This window comes from Chroicocephalus ridibundus, chromosome 20 (assembly GCF_963924245.1).
Source record: "Chroicocephalus ridibundus chromosome 20, bChrRid1.1, whole genome shotgun sequence".
NCBI lineage: Eukaryota > Metazoa > Chordata > Aves > Charadriiformes > Laridae > Chroicocephalus > Chroicocephalus ridibundus.
This window is the reverse complement of record NC_086303.1, coordinates 5,699,364-5,721,541: the sequence shown is the minus strand read 5'-3', so window position 1 is coordinate 5,721,541 and position 22,178 is coordinate 5,699,364. Positions and strand designations below refer to the sequence as shown.

The window sequence follows — 22,178 nt, the reverse complement described above, 5'->3', positions numbered from 1 at the left end:
GACGAGGCGCGGCGGGAGGTCTCGCGAGAGTGGGCGGGGCGGAAGCGGAAGCGGCGGTCGGTCGGTGGGGCGGTGGCGGCGGCGGCGCGGGGCAGCCCCGCCGAGGATGCTGCGGCTGCGCTGCAAGGCCCGGAGCGGCACCCACCCCCTGCCCGGCCTCACGGCCCACTCCCGCCTCCGGGACATGCAGGCCGCGCTGGCCGCCCTCACCGGCGTCCCCGCCCCGGCCCAGCGCCTCCTGCTCGGTTTCCCGCCGCGGAGCCTGGACCTCAGCGACGGCGAGCGGCGGCTCGGCGACCTCGGCATCCACTCGGGTGAGGGCCGGGCCGGGCCTGCGCGGGGGGGCGGGCACCGGCGCTTTATGGCCTCTGCTGTCCGGCCGGCTGCAATTACCGTAATTAAAGGAGGCTGCGGCCCAGCCCGCCCCTCGCCAGCCGGCTGCCGGGCCGGTTCCTCCTCCTGGGGGGAGCTGTCACAGCCGGCTCGGGAGGGAAGGACTCCTCGGTGGTGGTTTCACCCGCGTCCCTGGGGGGCAGAGGCAAAAGCGCAGGGCTGTGGGGACGGGGACCCAGGAGACATCAGGTGAGTCCACTGGAACCCACCACGGAGTTGCGGTCCTGCGGGCTGTGTTGGCTGAGGCTGTTTTCCATCAGAATACCGTGCTGCTGGGGAAAACGAGGGTGATCCTTAGTAATAACAACAACGCAGTAGTGTTTAACAGCTTCATCTTCAACTCCCATCAGCTTATTTCTCTCAATTCTTCCTCCTCCTGTGTTTGACAGGTGATACTCTGATCGTCGAAGAGGATACGTCCAAACCCAAGACTGACTCACCTGTTGTTGCAAAAAGAACAATGTCAAACTCCATGAGGGAAGCGGCACCGGTGCTTGTGAGGAGGGTTGTCCCGGCGGATAACTCCTGTCTCTTCACCAGCGTGTACTACGTGGTGGAGGGAGGCGTTTACGACCCGGGTTGTGCCCCAGAGATGCGCAGCCTTATAGCCCAGATAGTAGCAAGTGATCCTGATTCTTACTGTGAGGCAGTTCTAGGGAAAACTAACAGGGAGTATTGCGACTGGATCAGACGAGAAGAGACTTGGGGAGGAGCCATCGAAGTGTCCATTTTATCCAAATTTTACCAGTGCGAAATCTGTGTGGTGGACACACAGACAGTCAGAATCGACCGTTTTGGGGAAGATGCCAGTTACACTAAGCGGGTCCTTTTAATTTACGATGGAATTCATTACGATCCACTTGAGCGTAAAATCCCCGACTCGGACATTCCTCCCCAGACCATTTTCTCCACAACTGATGATATTGTTCTTGCGCAAGCGTTGGAGTTGGCGGATGAAGCCAGACGGAAGAGGCAGTTTACCGACGTGAATCGCTTTACGCTGAGGTGCATGGTGTGCCAGAAGGGACTAACTGGACAAGTGGAAGCCAGAGAACACGCCAAGGAGACTGGACACACCAACTTCGGAGAAGTGTGACATCTACATGAGGAGGGTTACATCGACTACCTCACCAATCCAGAATAAAATTCTGGATTTCCAGATAAGCTGTATGTAATCACAAAATTCCGTTCACAAAGCTTGAAAAGCGTATTAACTTAATGATGGCCAAGACGCACAGGTTTGTTATGGTTAGTGACTTTTCCAATGGGTTTGGAATAGGTATCTTCTCGCATGCTAATTTATAGTACTTTGGCGGTGGTATACACTGGCAGCTAAAACTTGATTTCTGATATAATCTCTTTGTGTATGCGATCTGAGCGGACATACAAAATCAGGCTTGTTCAACACTAGCATAAAATCTAGCCTCTGAGTTGCTGAATGAATCTCCCTGTATTATGTTTTCAGAGTGATTTAATTAATGTAAGGGTTTGGGAAATACACGTATCAGCATTACTTATACTAAGAATTAGACTCCGCACATACAAGCGGTTCTTGCAAGGGAAACCGCTCATTTGGTGCACAATTTTTAATGGAAGGAGTGTCTCCAAAGCTGCCCTATACTCTGTTACTATCAGAAGTAGACTGTATTGTTTGTGTGAAGTCATGGCTTTAGAGAAAGAAATGGCCTCTAAGCTTTAAGATAGCCTTCTTTAAATTAATGAGTAGATGGTTAAGTGTTGAATAAACTTATTAATCCTCCGTAGGTAGTTTTTAGTTGCTTGAAAAATAACTTATCAACCCCCTGGTGTTTACACTGCATCAGAACATAGGCATGTTTCTTGGGATACTTTGGATTCTTCTTCATAATAGTATCTGGCAGGAGGGAAATACAGTAGTTAGGGAAGTGACTTAATTTGCATCTGTTAAATACACTTAAGCAGACTTTACTTGGGTATAGCCGCATGGCCACAGTGTTACTAAGCTGTACCAGATTCCAAATACTGTAAATTAGCACTTTAAGGTATAGTTCTCACTCTGCCGGCAAAAAGTTTTGCCCTTTTTCGAAGGACAGAGTGCTAACCCAGAAGGGAGGCTCGAAGTGTCTTCATCTGCATTCTGCCTTAATGTGTTTCATTTGTCACCGATGACTGTTCAGTAGCAAGACTTTAATTCTGATAATGAAGGGTGCAGTTTAATTTTCGGAACAAAATAAGCTGAGTAAACTGCCCTACTTCTCGTACTGTTCAGAATCAGGGAAGCTGAAGTTGGTTTAAAGTATCTTACCTCACAGCGGGGTCGTGAGGCTTAACGCAAGTGCTTTTGAGGTCTTTTAAAAGGTGCTGTAAAGGTGCACATTACTGAAAGGGATTTTTCTTTGAAATGCCTGCGACACATACTTGTTTTATGGAATTTTAAAGTACTCTTAGCCTGCTATTCTTCTGTTACTCTGTTTAGAGTTACCTTCCTTGCACTTGTACAAATGGGGATCAAGAACGTGCCTCTTCGGACTAAGGCAGAAATAAACCCACTTTCCAAGTGGAACCTAAGATCTAGTTTTAAAGGCCTCTGTTCTTTAAGGCATCTGGCTAAACGCCTGCTGCAGCAAAAACTTATTTTCTATAAAAAGTATGTTTCACTGAAGTTCTCAGCAGAGGCTCCCAGTTGGACCTTGAAATACAGGAGGGTCTCATTGAAAATGGAACATAATTACGTAAGCGCGTGCTTTGCTGAACTGAGGCATGAATAATTAAGTAAAAAGAATAGAATCACCAAGAGCACTATGGACCAGGCTTCTTTTAAATTCAATATTAAAATACACATTAGCGCTGTTGGGAGTTTCCTAGAGAAAGCCACTTAGCTTCCGGTGTTAAACCCCACTTTGATTTAGCCTACCATTAGAAAAAAAGCCAAAACACAACAAAACCCAACATTAAAACCAGCCCTCTAGAAGCTGACGCTTATAAACCTGAAGAAATACCTGAGAGTTCAAAGGAACTTGAAGATTACACTGTGTTTTAACTACTTGAGATGAAATACTGTCTAGGAATGAGACCAAGAGACTGTCCATCCTAAGTCGTATTGGCAGCTCTCACACCGGAGCGGTGAGACGCCTTGGACAAGGAGCTGATCCTCACCATTTGCCATCTGTAAAATGGACATAATACCTACCTCAGAGAGGTGTAAAGGTCTTTGGGTGGCTTTGAAACAGAAGGGGAAGATACATATTTGTTGTCTGCCACGTTTGCAAATGCAAATGACTTTGGGGAGCAACACTTAGATTTGAGCTTTGTATCCTGGGTGGATTTCTGAAGGTGTGTAAAAAATATTTTTTTTTTTTTGGTATTTCTCAGTTACAGTATTTTTAAAATTAGCTTGTTTAATCCAGAGTGTTTAGCTTTGCTATATCATGGTTGCATTGGAAATCTGCTAACAGAGAATCCGTTCCTTTTGAGGGGGATGTGTCAATATCACTGCTTGGATGTTTTCTTTCATTGCCCAGAAAATAAAATCTCTTTGGTTAAAAAAAAAGTCAACTGAACTGCCGTAATTCATCTTTGTAAAAGCTGATGCTGTTACACGCTGACAAACTTTTTCAAGGAGCAAGTGACCTGTGGGACTGACCTTGAGTCGGAAAGCCTTATGTGATTCCTGTAAACTCTCCCAAACAGAAAGTATCTGCGTTATTTAAAGTGTAAGATATGGATATATTTAAAGTACAACTCCCTTTCTTTTATAAATGTTAGGGTTTTTTTTTTACTATCTTTTATCAGCATTTGCCTGCCCTTAATGATACAATTACGGAATTATCACAAAAACGGCATCCTGGTACTAGTGGGATAAACTACTGAACATCAGTGATATGTTTGCACTGGACTGTTAGTAATTACACAGCAAATTAATGACGGGTATTTTAGAGTAGAGGTGTGGAACGTAGGCCCAGGTACTGGCAGGGAATAGTGTCACCTGCCCAGACCAGTCCAGAAAGCATGTAAGAAATTAAAATAATGTGTGTCCTTACCATTACTCTTGTTGCCATTCCCATTTAAACTGAGCGCTCATTTCCTTGCCGAGTACGTCAGCACGGGGGTCAGTAACTAAACGGCCCCTGGAAACTGCGGTTTTTGCCTCGAAGCTGCGCCTGCTCAAAGCTTGGTCGTGTTCCACCCATCTGCGCAGTTCTGGATCTTCAGTTAAAGAATTCCGGTTTCCTGGTGCCAGTCTGGCCCTTCCACCAGCACCAAATTCCTTCTTTACTCAAAGAAGAGCCTCACACGCTCTGATCACGTGGCCTTTCACAGACGTGTTGTGTTGTACGAAGAGATGCATGCCGTGGTTATAACAGCACCTTAAAAGCTTGTCCGAGTTTACACGTTGAGCAGATGTTGAGCAAGGACTTTCACCGCGGCAGACAGCGCGTGTTCCCATCGCAGTAAAAACGTTTCTAAACGTCTTAGTTACCAATGTAATTCGGCAGTACATCGTTCCGGTTTGTGTATCGTCAGTACGGATCAGTTGCTATAACATATTTCCTTAAACACGTGCCCTGAATTGCAAAATTGTTGATGCACCAATAAACGTGAGTGATGCATGCTTGTTCAGCCTAGTCTCTGCCTCAGTTCTTGAATTTCAGGTTTGGGCCCCATTGGCTGCTGCTCCCCAGTGTGTTTTCCGGGTCTTCACATAAAGGAAGGGCAGCCTTGGAGGCGTTTCCATCTGCTTTCCCTCCACCTCGTTCCCTTTTTCCCTTGGCACCGAGGCAGTCACAGCGAGAGGGACGCAGCCTCCCAACCTGGTCAGGATGAAGCTTCTTCACTTCCAACTTGTTCGACAATAACTTTTTTCTTTTTTTTAGTAGTAAACTATTTTGTCTGTATAAGTAGCGTCGGGTACGAAGAGAAAAAAAAGCGTAAAGAGTTTCACATACCTCCAGTATCTTTTATGCATTCAAATACATAAATCGTTAGGTAGACAGACTTGGACAGGAAGGTTTGGGTTCAGTAGCGTACGTACGTACGTCATGGATGCCACCGCCTGAAAGACTGGTCTCGGGAGTAAGTCAGTAATATTCCAAAGTTTCTGAAGGATAAACTTAATTCCTTAGTTCTGGATAAACTTATGTAAAAAGAGCAATTGCTGGGGAGAGTGCTGAGAAAAGGAACATCTCCTTACACGGTATAAAATCAGCATCTGAAATCTGCACCTTTTTGTGTGCACGGTCACAGCAGAGGCCACTTGTGACGGTTTGGGACCAGCGCCTCCTGCACCCATCCTGCTTTTTCTAGAGCCCTGTTCCAGACCGTCACAGCCCTGCAGTCGTCACCCGCCCCGGGGCAACAAAGCCACCGTGAGACTGCGCTGGCGGCGCAGGAGCACCCGTCATTTTTATAAACATTTTTGACCTCAGCAGCGTTATCTATTTGCCCTTCTCAACTTTGAGGGAGCAGGAGGAGGGGACAGGATAAGTGAAGAAAATGCCGAACGAGTGCCCTGAACACAGAAATCCCCGTATCGATGGGGATTTTTGAGAAACCAAGGAAGGCTCAGGGCTGGGCAGCACCGGGGGCTCCTGCCCCGCGCAGCCCCCGTGGCTGAGCCCCGCAAACCTCTCCCTGCCAGGGAAACCCTTTAATAAGAGGAGGGGGAAAAAAAAAAATTAAAAACTTTCAGCTTGCTATTTTGAAAATTACAACTCTTTATCCTACAAATGACACGCCTGCCTGCATTTTAAATCCAACTGCACCCAGCTGTGGAACTGCCATCGGGTTTTGCTCTGCTCGGGACTGGGCAGAATAAAATGACTTCAAATTGGCTGAAATCAATATTGCTTTTTCACTCCCGTAAGCGTGAGCACCTGGATGCTTTCTGTTACAAAAGAATGCAACAGGGGAAGTTAACAAAATTAGGTTGTCCGAGATTGCAGTGTCCTTGTCTATTATTTTTAATTAAAGCCTTGTGGAACTGTGTTATACCCTGAGAGCTGACTCCTCCTTTCTGATGCAGAGTTAATGCTAACCAAGGTATGGAAAGAGATCACCTCAGTTCTCTACCTCTTTTCTGTAAAACAGGCATCATAAATAGGGTTGCTTGCTCGGTTCCCAGCCTTATGAAGATTTAATTATTTCCCTAAACTGCTGTGTAATAGTAGGTATTAACTACCTAGTATTTTTCATAATTGATCCGTCAGCATACCTACTGTACGGACAATTTGGTCTAAGGAAAGTGTCCAACAGTCTTACAGAGTCAAATAAATGTCATTACGTTAACAGGTATCTTATCGGTGACGCCGTGTGGATGCGTTTCCTTCAGGGCCGGGACTGAATCATTTGTCTTTGTTTGTTTATGAAGAGGGTGAGGCACAACGGGTCTGTTAACATGCCAAAGTCCTTTCACAGCATTGTGGAGTTTTCTCTGCATCATTTGACTACTTACATGTACTTCATGCCACCTATATGAAATCACGCTTTATTTTGGGTTGTAGCTATTTATATTCATTGGAGGAAGAGGAAAGGGGGAAAAGAACAGGTTCTCTCTGGGCACCCGATTCAGAGAAGCTCAAGACTTTTCTTGATGGATCATGACATTTTCCTGACCCGCTCGCAGCCCTGCAGGCAGCAAGCTCTATTTATGTTACGGCACAGATTTAAGCCCTTGTGCTGGCAGCGCGGAGCTCTCGGGACACACTCGCCCTGTCCCGGAGTGGTCGCTCAGGCACACCGTGTTTGCACGCGCAATAAGAAAATAGCCCTGGGTTTAGATTTGCTCCCTCTCTTAAAGCAGGCTCAGAACTAAGCGCAACCCGGCAAACCCAGTGTGAATCTGACCCTGTGCACGTTGCTGCACCACCCAGCACAACACCAGCCAACGCTTCCAGAAGTGCCGGCACCAAGTCCCGCACTCGGTTCTGTGACCACCGGCTGCGGCGATGCCCCAACATGCCGCGCTCGCACCCCTCACCTTTGCTGCAGGCTGCGGGAGACACGACCGGACGGGCTCCCACAGCCTCTGCCTTCTGGATTTGCTTGTCAGCACACACCTTCCATTCCCCTTCCATTTCCATTTCCATTTCCATTTCCATTTCCATTTCCATTTCCATTTCCATTTCCCTTCCCCTTCCCCTTCCCCTTCCCCTTCCCCTTCCCCTTCCCCTTCCCCTTCCCCTTCCCCTTCCCCTTACCTTGCTAACTGGGCACAGCTGTAGCTGATGGGAACCTCTGCTTTCTCTCCATCCTACCATGGCTTTAAATAACAGATGTTTCCACTTCCCTGTTCTGTGCAGCAGGGAACTCGCATTGCAACACAGCCTGTTTCTAAAGCAAAAAACAGCAACCCAATAAAAATGAAATCACCGAAGCACGAAAACTTGAATGGATCTGGTGGCTATATCGATTCTGCAAGTTTGCTGCAGGGTTTCTGCTTGGATGTTGATTGATAGTTATCCAGTGAGGAGTGCCCTGCAGAGCAGATGCTCTGCTGGGAGGGGGAAGCATTGCCCTAAGCATTGCTTATCAGAGGGAAAAGCTGTAATTTTACTAGGAGAGCCCAAAGTCGGGGTAATCACAAGTCACGGCAGCTCTTCCAGCTGTTTCTGCAGCACCACCCGGCAGATCGGGTACTGGAGGTCGGCGTCACCCAGTGCTGCAGATGGAATAACTGGGCTCTCCTTTACCTCCCCCCAGAGAGTGGCAGCAGCGGTGGTACCCCTGTCTCCAGAGGAGGGGACGCTGCCAAAGGACGTGCCCCGGCAGCAGTTTCTGAGCAGGTGTTGGTGTGAGTGAGGAGGGCAACGGGTGTCCCGGGGGCTTTAGCTTTACCCAGGCTCGAGGACTCAGGCAGCCCAGTGAAGAGAAGAGCTTCCAGCATTAGGGAGAGAGGGAATGAACATGCGGAGGGGCTCAGCGCCTGCAGGGAACGATGCCAGGAGGGGCAAAGGGGAGCCGCAGCCGGGCAGGAGGTGCAGAACAAGCCCCAGAGCATACATGACTGCAGCACCCCCTTCTCTAACACATAAATAAAGCTTAGTGGTGAAGCTTCCCTTCTAAAATGGCTTTTTACCTGTCTTTACAAGAATCGTACACTGTACAGCAGCAGACAGCAAACTTTTGGTCTCTGCCAAAGTTCTGGTGATACGCAAGTACGTACTTGTTCTAGTAACGATCTGTGTTTTTAGAGGTGAGAAGGAGCCGGGTCCTACCCTGAGCAGAGGGACCTCATGCACAAAACCACCCAAGAGAATAAACCAGTTGTGGGGTAATGCCTTCAGCAGCGCAGGGCGCAAAGGACTTAATTATTATGTACAAAAGCGCTTTGGTCAGGGCTGCGCGTTGGGCTCCTCCGCGTGTCAGCGAGCAGCTATGCGGCAGAACAGGCTGCCGGATTAAGGAGTCTCCGGCGAAACCCGCGCTGAGGACATCAGAGGACACCAGCCAAGCCGGGAAGTGAGTGAGCTGGGTGGTACCGCGCAGAGCTGCCCGCAGCCTCCCGGGCACGGGCTGCCTGTGCTGCCTGCACTGCCTGCACCTCTGCCTGCGCTGCCTGCCCCGCGCTGGCTGGGAGCAGAGCCTCTCTGGCAGGGCTGCGAGCGATCACGGCGTGCAGGGACCCGGCCGCGTCAGGGCAGCACATGAAGGTGTTTTAGGGGCTCGGCGGTGCTGGGACCCCAGCCCGCAGCACCACGAACCCGCCCTGCACGGCTGTGGGATGAGTTTCTCTCGCCCCGGTGCCGCAGGCTGCAGGTGAGGGGCCGGGGGCTCGCCGCCCAGCACCCACCCGCCCAGCACCCACCCACCCAGCACCGCACAGCCTTATCTCGGCCGGGCAGGTGAGTTAATGTGTAACCCGGCTCTGTTTGGTTAGCCCAGAAAAGCAAAGAAGTCCTGGGATAGGCACGGCTGGGACAAGGAGCCGGGCAGCGTGGAGCGACGGACGTCCTGGTAAAAAAAAGAAAATAATATAATAATCTCTCTTCCTTCTCGGCTTTTACTTTCTGTCCTTTTCCTGCTGCGTGGGCTGTGGGCGAGGGGCTGAGCGTCTCTGCCCGGGGAGGACACGGGGCCCGGGCACCCATGGGGGTACGGACACGCGTTGCTTTGGAAGGGGAAAGTGGTGGAGGTGTCACGGGAGGTGGCACCAGGGAAGATGGACGAGGTGGGTTGAAGGTGGTGGCGGGAGGAAAGCCGGGGAGACCAGCAGCTGCCGGCAGGGAGAGACTGGGAAAACTCGTGCTGAGGACAGCAAAGAGCTCGGGCAGCTGCTGCGTGCACTTGATTTTCTTGTTTAAATAGATCTGCCGCCATCGCCTCCGTTCGCCCCGAGGTGGGATCCATCCCGCTGTGCCGCTGCAGAGCAGCAGCCGCTGGGACGGTACCTGCAAACGGCGTTTTGCTTCGTTTTCTCTTTCGAGCTGGCCGGGTCAAAGCCCTTTGCCAGCAGCTGTAAGGCAGGGGGACCCGGCTGCTGTGCCTCAGACAGCCAAAATACCGAGGTTCTTTACCTTTGCTGGAGAGCCGGGATAGAATACTTGCAGTAGTACTGGCCTTAAAAGAAAGTAGCCTCTTCCTATAAAGCAATTAGCATTAATTGCTACCCAGCGCCTCTTTGAAGTTTGAGGGCTCAGGGAGCTTTGCAAAGGACAGTTACAGCAGCTGTCACAGAAGCTGCGCGAACTGGACTTTTATTTTAGATAAAAAATAGCTTCCTCTAAAAGCATTTTTAGCGGGGGAAGACATACACACCATTGAAAAACAGCTGTTCACGAGCCATGTCTTTTAATTTAAATGCTCACTCATATTTTCAGTTTGTGGCTGAACTCGGCGAAGTAACACAGGCTGAACCGTGTTACTCAGCGAAAGGAAGGAACAAGCAAAATCCTTCCGAATCATAAAAACCGGGATCTTTCAGCACTGATTTTTTTTTCCCCTTTCCCGAGTCGGATGAAGGCGTTAGAGCCACAATTGCACCCGAGAACTCGTGGGCAGGAAAACGAACTTCTCCTTTTCTGCCTAGATCCTCCCCGGCCTCCGACGAGCGCTGGGTGAACTTTGCCTCCCAGCGAGGGGGGGCTCGGCGGGTGCCAAACCCCGGGCACCCGCTTTGTGTTTGCAAACGCCGTTTGAACCAGGGCAACTTATTTTTTCCAGTGGGCCGATGGCATTGGGCATTCCGATGGTGGAATTCTCTCCGTCGAACCCCCTGGTTAGAGGGGGGCCATGCTGCCGCTCCCGGGGGGGACAGGGGACGCTGGCACCGACCGGCTGCTCCGGCTGCAGGGGTCAAGTTGGAGCAAGACTTTCGCTTCCCCCGAGGGTTTTGCTCTCTCGGACGCGTGCAGGAGGCGGTGAGCAGCGTTGCAGCAATCCCCGCCGTGCAGGCGGTCGTCTCCTGCTGCTTGGAAACAGATTCGTATTTCACGTTGCAAATCTTCAGGTGCACAGCAAAACCCTGTGGCTTGCAGAAGCCTAAACCCCCCCCAAACTGGGTTTCCCCCCAAACCCAGTTTCTCTGCTTCCCAACAGCTAAAAGCTCTGGCTATGAAGTTATCCAAATTCCAAAGAATCACGGCTATTGCTGTTCCAAAAGCACCTCTTACTCAAACGTAATTTAAGCAACAAATAATGCAAAGCTGAGACCAAAACACTAAACTCCTGCGCGGAAGGATCGGATCTGTCAGGGTGTGGGTGTTGAAATGTAATTTTTGCGGCATGTCCCAATTACAAAGGAATTCTTTCAGGGTCTAACGCTCGGAACAAGCAGCCAGTTCTGCTCGCTTATCGCTCCGTCTAATTCCCTGATCCTGCTACAAGGGGGAAAAAAAAAAAAAAGCGGCAGCGTGTTCCGGGCAGGTCACGGCACAAAGAGCTCCTCTGTCCTCTGACGAGCAAATCCTCTCGCGTGGGCCCGTGTGTGTTGCAGGGGGCGTTTGTTTTGCCGCTCTCCCCAGCCCAGTTCTCTCCCCAAGAATGGGCGGCGCGGGCGGAGAAAACACATAATTGGTGGTGGCAGTGAATTTTGGAAGGTTAATGCTTTACATCCAGAAGTAATTACGCCTTTTGTAGGCTGCTCAGCCTCTCCCCGCAGGCAGCGGAGCTCTCTCTCGGCCAGGCACCCTCTGAGCATAACTGTCCCCTCCGCCGCCGGGGACGGTCTCGCTGTTGGGAACCCTGATGTCAGGTTGTTTGTCAGCAGACGTTACGGGAGTTTGGGTGTAACAGGCTCCATCCAGGAGAGCAGCAAAGGTGCATCACCGCGAGCAGGGGGGGGACCTTGGGGTGCTGCTTGCGACACCCCCGGGGTGGCCGGAGACACGGCCCATGGGGGCAGCCCGGGCACAGCTCCCAGCACTGCCCTGCTCCGAGCGAACCATGCCAGGCGTGTGCCCCAACGCTCCCCGGCGTGCCCCGAAGGACCAGGGCACCTCCCTGCGGCCACGACACCTCGGTGATCCCCGGGGAAGGTCCTCGCCGGGAGGAAGGTCCCAGCAGAGCGTCACTGGGAAGGGTGGGTGTGGAGGAGGGCAGAGGTCCGGTGCGTCAGAGCTGGGATTGGGCTTGCCTTGGGATGGGATCGCTGCTGCCGAGCTTACAGCTTCTTCCTTCGCTTGGGAACCACCTTGTCCGCACCTCTGGGATGATTAGAGAACCCCCACGGTGAGATGGCCGTGGGCAGGCGGTCCAGAGCTCGCTCTATTTCCTATTCTTTTGGGGAAAACTTCAGTTCCAAGGATGCTTTAAAAAAGCCCAGCCGAACCTTCTCCTGGAGAACAGCAGCCTCACGTGCAGCTTCCGTCGTACTTTCCATCCATCCAGCAGCTCCACAGCCCGCCTGCCCAGCGTGCCTGCACCCCCCGGGGGGTCCCGCAGCTTAACGCCTCTCCTTTCTTCTGCTTCAGCCGGGATATTGCCCCCCACGCCGGACACCGCGGCAGCCTGTGCTATGCCTAGGAAGGAGCTGGGGATGGCTGGCTGCAACTCTGACAGCTGCGACAGCATGGTCAGCACGGCCTCCAACCACTCGCAGCGTGTAAGTAACCCTGTGCTGCCCACCCGGGCACAGCGGGGGCTCAACTCGCCCCTCTCGGCGGCTGAGGAAGGATTTCAGTCAGATCTCTGCTCAAAACCACTCTCCGTCAGTGCTTTGGAAGCACCTGGGGGCCCTGACACAGCATCACGCCAAGGGCAACGTAAGAACCAAATTAATTCCTGCCCCAAAGCACTCCCAGCCTTTCCGTCCTGCCAGGCGCGTGGCAGCGATCGGGAGCCGGAGCTCCTGCAAGGTCTCCTCGGGGACGTGGCACCGAGAGCCCGGGGCTCCTGCCTTGCCCACAGATGCAGATAGTGCAAGCGCTGGGCAGGAGGAGCCGGGCGCGCTCCCCAGTGAGGGATTAGACCAGTTGGATAACTGGGTCAGACCGGCTCCAGCCAGGGTGACTTCACCTGGAAAAGACAGCGAGCTGTACTCCTCCCAGCTGACAAGAGATTAATTTCCTAGTTAAGGCAGGGGTGAGTTTGGACCATGGGTGTAGATGTGTAATTTTTCACTATCTGTCCATTAAAGCTTGTTTGTCTCCGAACACCGATTCCAAGATTGATGGATGGACTAATTACATCCTGTCTGACTTGGAGCATAATTGATATGTGCAAGTGCAACGCTCAGTCCTGAACAGGCTTTCCATTTGATGTATTGCAAACCAGAACCAAACCCTCTGAAATTTATTAGGGATGGAAAAACTGGTTGCAACATCGCATGGTAAAAGGTTTGGATAGGTGTCTCCGCAAAACAACCCCACCTGGGACAATTTCTCCTCCCCGCTCGCTGATCTCCATCCTTTCCTGCCCTTCAGTTTTTTCATGATATATTGCATGTATCGCCTTGTAACTTGGCACTTCCACTGCAATCACGTCTCATGGTACTTGAAATACAACAAAAATTAAACAGAATCTTGCTGGGATATGAATGGGAGAACAAGGAGAGGGACCACCACCCACAGATAAGCCTTCAGTGTTTACGATATTTAGACAAGCTTCTAAGATTCGGCACTGCTGATCAGTACAGGTGTCTGTACCTATAGACCACCCGCGTTGCCCATCTGCTCATATTTCGAAGTAAACTAAAGAACTCGAAGGTAGAGGCCAAGTTTCCAAGTTAGAAATAGCTCATCTTCTGATGCTTATAGGGGGGTAATATAAAAATGGCCTTAAGTGTATGTATATATTTTTATAGGAAGTTGTTTAGTTTTCTGTAGCTGTCAGTACCAATTTTTGAACTCACTGGCCAAGTCTCCCAGCCAGGAGCCGTCACAGGTCCCTCCTTACCTGTCAGGGCTGTGACTAGTAATACCCCCGCGTCTCCTACCTGTGCTGCTTTTTTCTTTTTCAGAGCGATAACAGTTACGACTACTTATCTGTGGAAGAGAAAGAGTGTCTGATGTTCTTAGAAGAAACTATTGGCTCGCTGGATGCAGAAGCAGACAGCGGGGTCTCTACTGATGAGACCGACCACGTGGAGCCCTCCAAGCTGCCCAGGACGTGGCCCAAGCGAGACTCCGTTCCCCGGGGTGAGCTGCAGACCGCGCTCCAGCCTTGTTTGCAAAGGGACTTTCACGCAGGGTGCGTTCCCTTGGCAGGCAGGGAAGGAGCATTGCCCCGGTTTTATTCACGTGGTAAGCTAAAGCCAGCTTGCTTTCGTCACTCCGTGGCGAGCGGTGGCTGTAGGCAGCGAGGTCAGTAGGGCACCGACTGCATTTTCCCAGTTCTCACATGCAGGAGCTGCCTGGCGAGGTTGGCAGAACCGCGGGGCAGAGCATCTTTGCTCACGCTCTGAGCTATACAGGTTACACAGGTTAACGAGGCTCCTCATTCACTGTGTGCTCTGCCAAATCCACAGTATCTGACTTTCTTAGCTGTGGTCAGGGTAAGCTCTCTGGGTGAACTCTGCCACGGCTGCGCTGGTTCGTCAGGTGTGGAGAGGCTGCTTTTGCCCACAGGACAGTGTCCTGTGTCCGTCTGCAGAATGGTGCGTGACTTCACATCTCTCTCTTTGCCTAGATTTGGAAAATGGGGCTCCCCGTCTGAGCGTGGGTCAGCAGCGTGCAGCTGACCAGAAGAGTGGTAAGAGCATCTCCACCTTCTCAAGCTCAGCTCCAGCAGCGGTTCCAAGCCCAGGCTATTACAGTCTTCCAAGGAACATGACTGTAGCAAACGCACAGAGAGCAAACGGAGCTTTGGACAGCAAAGTGACTGTCCGCACAGTGGAGGAACCAGTGCCAGTAGGTAAATCTTCACAGGAGATGGCCAAGAAGGATGGGCTTGACCAAGCCAATACAAGAAGCCAGGTGAAGTCCCTGGAATCTTTGATTATCCAGCCTCCAGATCCCTTCCAGGATGACCTGGTGAGCCACGAGTGGTCACGGAGCAATTGCTCAGCCAAGGAGACCAAGGCTTGGACTTCATGGGGCCAGCCAGAGAAATCCGCGTTGGAAGAGGTCCCTCAGGACCCAGATGCCAAGCGCGGGCCTCCAACTGCCCCCAAGCCACGTAAACTGCCACCAAATATTATCCTGAAAACCAGCAAAAACAGCCCAGTGCCACTCGCCACAGAGCCTGGCCAGAAGGTAAAAGCACCACCGCCGTCCTCGGCCAGCTTTGCCAGCAACGCTGCTGCTGAAAAGGGGAATTCGGGGCATCTCGACCCCAAGGAGAGGGAGAAAGCCCGACGGGAGGCGTTGGAGAAGCTTGGACTGTCACAGGACAGGAGGGAGGTCAGCACCCACCTTCAACCTACCACACAACCCCAACCAAGGGAGATGCCATTCCATGTCACCGGAGAGCCCGAGGCACACCATGGGGCGGCGGAGAGGTTGGTGCCAGGTATCCGGCAGATGAACTTCAAATCCAACACCCTGGAGCGCTCCGGTGTGGGGCTGAGCAGCTACATGAGCAGCGTCAAGGAGCAGAGCGTCAAGACCAGCAGCTCCCTGGGCAAGATGTCCTTCATCGAGCGGCTCGCCCCGAGCTTCCTGAGGAGCAGCCGCCCCCGGCCGACGTCCCTCGTGGCAGGGAAGGACTTTGCTGGGCTGAAGGAGTCCGGGCAGATGGAGCCGGAGAAGAGCAACAAGCGGCGATCCCACCTGCTGCAGAGCTTCCCCAAGCCTCCCCGCTCCAGCATCAGCGTGAAGATTTCCCCCAAGGGGGCAACCGATGAGAACCGGCGAGAGGCACTGAAGAAGCTGGGTCTGCTGAAGGAATAGCCCACCGAGCCACGGGGCTGCTGGAAAAGGGGCTTTTCACCCTGGATCCAGGTGCCTTCGCTGCTTGTCCTCAGGCAGCACAACCATAAGCATCTTCTGCTGTGATCTCCTGCCCCAGCATCTTGGGAGCGGCACCACGAGAGGTATTCAGAGCTTCACACCAAATAAAGTAACGCCCCATGTACATAACATTTTGTATATAGCAAGTGCATATGAGCTATTTATAGAAAGCATCACTCAGCACGCGGATGGGGCATATTCTCCTACAAGGTCTTTAATGCATTTGGGGCTTCGTCGCAGCAGGGAAGCCATGGAATTGGGGGTTGGCTTATTTTAAAAGGGGTCGCCTGTGGCTAAAGCCTCTCTGGGAAGAACCGCTGGACTCCGCTGCTCCTTTAGGATTTTGTGGGGTTTTAACTTTCTCAAAGCCTCCGAGGCCGGAGCACTCCCCTGCCCCGTGCAAGTGCCTCCCAAAAGCCACCACTGCCACCTACAGAACTGTGGGACCGAGGGGCAAGGGAGGGGGTTCAGCAATGCTCCCCCGCACACGAGTGCTCCTCGTACAGCGCCCGCGGGCGAGGGGCTGCAGAGGCATCCCGCGCCTCCTCTGACCACCTCTCACCTCCAGCCCCGACAGCCCGGGTTAGAAGACGCGTGAACAGCCGCGTTCAGCATGAAGTGACAGTTAAGGACGGACAGACTGTGTTTCAGTGGCAAAACGAGAAACACGGCCCAAAACGAGAGAGATGCAAGTCTGAGGCAGCGCCTTTTCATTCCCTTTCAAACTCTCCTCGCATCTTTCAGACCCAGCCGATGCTGTCAACGTTTATGCTGAACGCCTTTTATAATGAAGGTGGTTTATTTCTGTAATAAACTTGTATATGATCAGAAAATGACGGTGTAGTGTAGATTTATGTTGCAGTTACAGCTCTGGTAAAGCTAAATAATAAGTTTTAAACTTCATGATTGAGGGACTGGAGCATCTCCCTTACGAGGAAAGGCTGAGAGAGCTGGGACTCTTTAGCCTGGAGAAGAGAAGGCCGAAGGGAGACCTTATTAACATTTACAAGTATCTAAAGGGTGGGTTCAAGGAGGATGGAGCCAGACTCTCTTCAGTGGTTCCCAGTAACAGGACGAGGGGTAACGGGCACAAGCTGGAACACAGGAAGTTCCGATCAAATATGAGAAAAAACTTCTTTGTGGCGAGGGTGACAGAGCCCCGGAACAGGCTGCCCAGGGAGGGTGTGGAGTCCCCTTCTCTGGAGACCTTCAAGACACGCCTGGATGCAGCCCTGAGTGATGTGCTCTGGGCAATCCTGCTTTAGCAGGGGAGTGGGAAGTGGGACTAGGTGATCTCGAGAGGTCCCTTCCAACTCTGAAATTCCGTGATTCTGTATGTCTTGACTCGGGGAGCGTGAGGGACCCAGACAGCAGCCGGGCGTTGCAAATGATGAGGTCTGGACCAGAGACCCGGGGCTCCTGCACCCCAGGACCCACACGATGTGGGGTTTTGTGTAAGTGCTTCCAGTACAATAAGCAAAGTCTTCCACGGCACTGCTGGGCTGGGACGGGTGACATGGGACCTGCCGCTGCTCTGGTCCATCCCTTCCCACCTGCACCATCTCCGGCGTCTGTGGGGGCATCTCCCACAGCAGCCCTCTTAGTTGAAAAGCTGCACTAACGGCTGGGCTTGAAAGGATCATTTCATTTCCTTCACCAAAAAAATCCTTCACGCAATCCTGGCTTTCAGTGTTGGACATCTAGAGAGAGACTCCACTAATAAAGCGAGCGCTTTTGTTCCTAACAGCCAATTTAATTCCAAACAAATGCAGGCTTTCTTTAGGGAGAGGGGCTGACCCGTGGAGGCAATTGCACTACACAATTTACTGACGTTAATTAACTGCTCGCAGCATTAAGATAAAGTTGCACTCAATCGTTTTCATCGCTGACCTTGCAGCACAATCAGCTTTTCAGGGCAGCGTTGTGAATACTAAACAGGCTCCCACGGGCAGAACCAGAGCCAGGCTTCTCCTTCCTCTCCGAACAGGCATCGGCAGAGCTTTGGTTTCGCACGGACAGAAGGGGAGGGCATCCTTCTGCAAAAGCTGCATCATTTCCCAAACCCCCACGTCATAAAGGTGTGCACAAGCGGAGGGAATAGCACCGACCTGCGAAAAGAATCCAAGGAACGCGAGAAAATGATGCCTGATTAGCTACAGTTCATGAAAGCAGGGAAATGCTTGTTTGTAAGTTAAGCAATTAACTAAATTAGTTCTGGGCTGGCCAGCAGTAATGCAAACCTGCACATCAGGGAGGAAACCAGGAGAAGCTGCACGGGCTGAGGTCTGACCGAAAACCCAACAGGTTTCTCAGGCAACACGGTGCCGCCTGTACATTGGCTCCGGAAGGGAGAAGGAGCCCGGAAGGTCGTTACTGAGCCCAGTCCGAGCCCAGCGCCTCATTTCAAGCCTGGCAGTGGCCGGGCAGGACTGGGGAGCTGCTGCGTGGCTGCCCGCCGTGGGGACAACGACAGCCCGCAGTCCCTTGGCCACCAGGCGGGGGTGGCTCAAAGCCCAGCGCAGCCGGGGAGGCAGCTCTGCCACGTGCCAGGGGCTTCGCCAGCGGTTTGAGGGGTTTGAGCAGGATTAAGGTGGTTTGCAGCGAGAGCTGAGCGGGGCACAGGCACGGCCCTACGCACAGCGCCGCGGGTGCGAGCCTGTCCCCATATGAGCCGGTCACGTTAAACACGGCCAGAGCTGAGATCCCCCCTGTGCCACCTGGTCCAGGTGGCCGTGGGAAGGTGCCTCTGGGCTAACGCATGGCCAGCAAGCGAGGGGGCTGCTCTGCACTCACAAACCGGGTGCTCCCCTCCACGCCGTCCCGCTCCCTCCTCCCCGGCTGCCTGCCTGCACCCAGCGCTGCGGCCACCCCGGCAGAAGCAGGAGGCAGAAAGAGCAGCTTGGCTGGTAGGAAACCCCTCCCAGGCGCTGTAAAAAGCTCCGCGGAGCCGAGAGGCGGCTGTGCTCCCCTGGGAGGGCAGGACCCGTCCCTCAGCATCAGGGCTGGACTCGGGTGGCACCGAGCAGAGTCCTGTGTCTGCACTTGCGTAAGGTGCCAGCCCAGGAGTCACACAGCCCGCGGGGATAAACACCTTCATTTCACCGGCTGCAGACGTATCTAGCCTGTAAAATGTCATCTTTTGCTTGCTGGATTAAACAGCAACGCCTGCTTTTGCAGCAGGGCTTGCCCGTGGTGAGTGATTCACGCCAGGGGACCCAGCGGCAGCAGAAGGTCTTCGCCCCGTGGAAAAGCAGAGATCGGGAGCTCATTCCCAGAGGAATGGCCCTGATCTCCTGTGGCCGTTGCTTTAATTTATTCTCGTTTGTTGCCATTTCGTACCAACCAGGCCACGTGCACAACTCCTGTTAATGAACATCGCTCTGCCCCATAGCAGCTTAATAAGCAATCTTTGGAAGTGAGATTTCTGCTAGGAAACCTAATCAAAACTTAGCTTTCCTGCTTGACACCTATGTTACACTGTAGTGCTCCCTGGTTTTGACTAAATAAGCCAAGGATTGGAAGAGAATCCTTTGTTTCCAAAACAATCTGGTTTAAAGAGAAGTTAAGGTTCTGTTTCAGGCCAAAAATGCCTTGAGAGAGACCTTGATGCCCTCGTCCTTTCTCATTAGATAAACAAGGTGAGATTATCTTTGAGGCTGCAACAGTCACGTAACCGCATTACGCAAGTGATGTGCGGCAAGACAGAGCATTAAGTAGCACGATGCTGGGATCCGCAGTAGGTAAAGAGGAGAGGTCAGAGGAGAGGAGCGTGTATGAAAATGCACCATCAAACCACACTCATTTTCATTATACAAGGACGGACGAGGAATAAAAGGCAAATAAAGTGCCCACATATTGCTATTCCTGCTAAAATGGCAAAGTCCACACAGGTTTGGGAGAGAATAGAAAGCCCAGTCCTGACAAACTTACCCATGGGTGCCAGCTAAGTTTGCTGTCTCTGTGATGTTTCTACATGGTGTTAGCGGATGGGACAGGGAATACAGAGCCCGGCTCTCCCAGGAGGAGCTGGGGCAGCCCTGAAAGAAAAAGCTTCTATCTCAGAACAGAGAAATTTGTCCTAGGAAGGGCCGGACAAACAATGGAGCTACCAGATATCTTGCAGGAGCTGGCTTCAGAGGGCTGACCCCTTCACTCAGAGCTTAATCTCGCCTTTCCCTGTCCTCTTCCATTTACACTGGGCTGTCCCTGCCTTTGGAGTCGATCATTTGCACTTGAAAGCCCGCAGCCGGAGGAGCTCCTGGCCGGGTGGGAGCCTCTCCTGCTCCTGTCTGTGCATCGCCCGGGTTGCAGCCTGCAGGTTCCCACGGGCAGCGCCAGATTTTCCCCTTTTTGTTGGCGGGAGGAGCAGGGAAGCAGCATCTCTCTCGGCAGCCCTGCATTTAGTCACCCAGATGATTGCTCCCCAACACCGGTGCCAGGCAGGAGGGACCACAGGGAGCGAAGCAATCCTGCTCTGTTCGGTGTAACCCGTAATCCACAGACTCAACAGGAGAGCTTTACCTTCGCTCTAGCCCAGCCCGCATCCCTCCGCAGCGGCGTCTCCAGCAAAGAGCCGCTCCTCGGCCGAGCACCCGTGGGATCCCCACGACCACCCGATGCAGGAGCAGCCCAACCAGCCCCAGTTTGCAGACTGGCAGGAGCCTGGGCAGGGTGATGAGCTTTTCTTTTATAAGGGGGAAAAAGCTGGTGAGCAATCAGAGGAGCTATGGGCTGTGCTCCGCCGGCCCCCCGGCACAGCTGATGCGAGGAGCTGCAGCGACGCTGCTCGTCTCACAGACAGGCAAGGGAAAGGCTGCTCCTGCCTATTAATGCCTATTAATTTCTATTAATTCCATTTGGGGATGCCTGGGAAGTGGACGAGAGAAAAGCAAGAACAGAAACAAAAATCTACCTCCAGGTTCAGCCCCACTCCAGCCGAGTTCCCGGGCTCTTGTCTGGGTCCCTCTGAAAGCAGACTTCGTACTACTTAATTCTGGGCATAATTTGCTTGATTTGGGCCTGGAAGGCAAAAATCACAGCAGACCCCAGCCAAGAAAACAGCCACAAAGAGAGATCATAATATTTCAGAAGTAACCTGAAGAGTTGGTAAATGCCCCCTCGGTGCCTTGATGCAGATTATACGGACTGTGTTTATGTGGTGCAACAATGTCAGAAAAGACCTAAAGAAAACACTCGGCTTTGCATTTTGCATGGGGTATTCATCTCCTCCTTAACTATCAGTCCCGTACCGGCTCAGACGTATCATTTCCATGTCTGCATGAGCCTGTCAAGACCTACTATCCCAATTAAAAGCATCCTTGCGCACATCTTTCATTATAAAGACAGAATTCAGGAGAAGTGGTTTGCTAAACTCCGGCGGTATCAAAGCATGTCAGCTGTACTGGGCCACAGTCTCTGGGAGAAATTGGTCGTCTTAATAATTGACTTTATCACTGTGCAGCAGCTTCAGTGCGGGCGCCAGCAGGGAGCCCTGGGGCTGGTGTCCCGCGGGAGGTCGGGGGGGTGGGTTAGCTCCTGCTGGCCCGACCCGTCTCCAGCCGGAGAACATCACCCCTGGGCTCCGAGACCCAGGGTCATGCTGGAGCCACTCCAGCTCTGCGGGACGGGACTGTAGAGGTCCAAGGGTTTTTAACCACATCCCAGCGGGGTTTGGGCAACAACCGGTAGCTGAGACTCTGCCCTTTCCCTGCTCACCTGCAGACGGAGAGAAGGTCTGTCTCCGCCTCCAACTACACGGACATGAAGGAGGGATAAATTACCCCTATTCCAAGGAATATTGCATCTCTCTCCTTCATCAGAAAGGCACCAGGATAATCCCCATGCTTTGCCTGATCTACCCAGGGCCCCTTTCTCTTCCATTCGGTTTTTCCTGGGTTGTTTGTTGTCTTTACTCGCCAGCGATGCAAATTTACCTGGTATCTGAAAACCAAACTAGACCCGATGTTCCTCATTCCTACCCTTAAAAACTCACGCTCCGGGTCTGCCACGGCAGCCACCGGTTGGGGCTCGGTGAGCCACCGGCTGCACTCAGCAGGGCAGGGGGTGAGCCCGCTCCTGCTGCCCCGGCATCTCGCCTGCTCTTTGTTTCCAAATTTGCTTTAACTTCAAAGCCCAGCAAGAGCCAGAAAGGGTCACTGTTGCTCCTCGGACAGGGGTTTATGCGCAGTGATAACGCATCTCCAAGAACGCCGCCCTCGCTAGAGTTTAATCATTAACTCCTACGGGCGCTGCAGAGCACGCAGGGGTTGTTACGAATTGTTAATAACCGCTCCGACTGCGGAGAAGCCGTGCTGAGGTGCTGACAGCAACCTCCACAACCGTGCATTGGTGAAACATACGGGTCGAGAGCGCCGCCGCCATGCCCGCTGCTGCCCGCCGTGCTGCTCGCTTGGGCTGGCCACAGGGGAGAGATTCACCGGCCAGCACGGGCTCATTACAGGAAGGAAGAGAAATTTCTGTAAT

At 52.5% G+C, this 22,178-nt stretch overlaps 2 protein-coding genes across 3 annotated transcripts; both read left to right on the top strand.

Annotated features, from left to right (window-relative positions):
• The first annotated feature begins 14 nt into the window (after positions 1–14).
• Positions 15–4,992, top strand: YOD1 (YOD1 deubiquitinase). The gene is made up of 2 exons (XM_063356932.1): positions 15–314; positions 783–4,992. The coding sequence occupies exons 1-2, from the start codon at positions 107–109 to the stop codon at positions 1,487–1,489; spliced, it is 915 nt and encodes a 304-aa protein (XP_063213002.1). The 5' UTR covers positions 15–106; the 3' UTR covers positions 1,490–4,992.
• Positions 4,993–8,804: 3,812 nt separating this feature from the next.
• Positions 8,805–16,483, top strand: C20H1orf116 (chromosome 20 C1orf116 homolog). 2 transcript variants are annotated; one of them, XM_063356805.1, is made up of 5 exons: positions 8,805–9,126; positions 9,248–9,324; positions 12,279–12,409; positions 13,766–13,943; positions 14,434–16,483. In XM_063356805.1, exons 1-5 carry the CDS (start codon positions 9,092–9,094, stop codon positions 15,633–15,635), a joined length of 1,623 nt encoding a protein of 540 aa, XP_063212875.1. In that variant the 5' UTR covers positions 8,805–9,091; the 3' UTR covers positions 15,636–16,483. The 2 variants fall into 2 exon arrangements, with proteins under 2 accessions (XP_063212875.1, XP_063212876.1); XM_063356806.1 differs by having other exon boundaries at positions 8,805–9,324; positions 13,766–13,995.
• Positions 16,484–22,178: the final 5,695 nt, after the last annotated feature.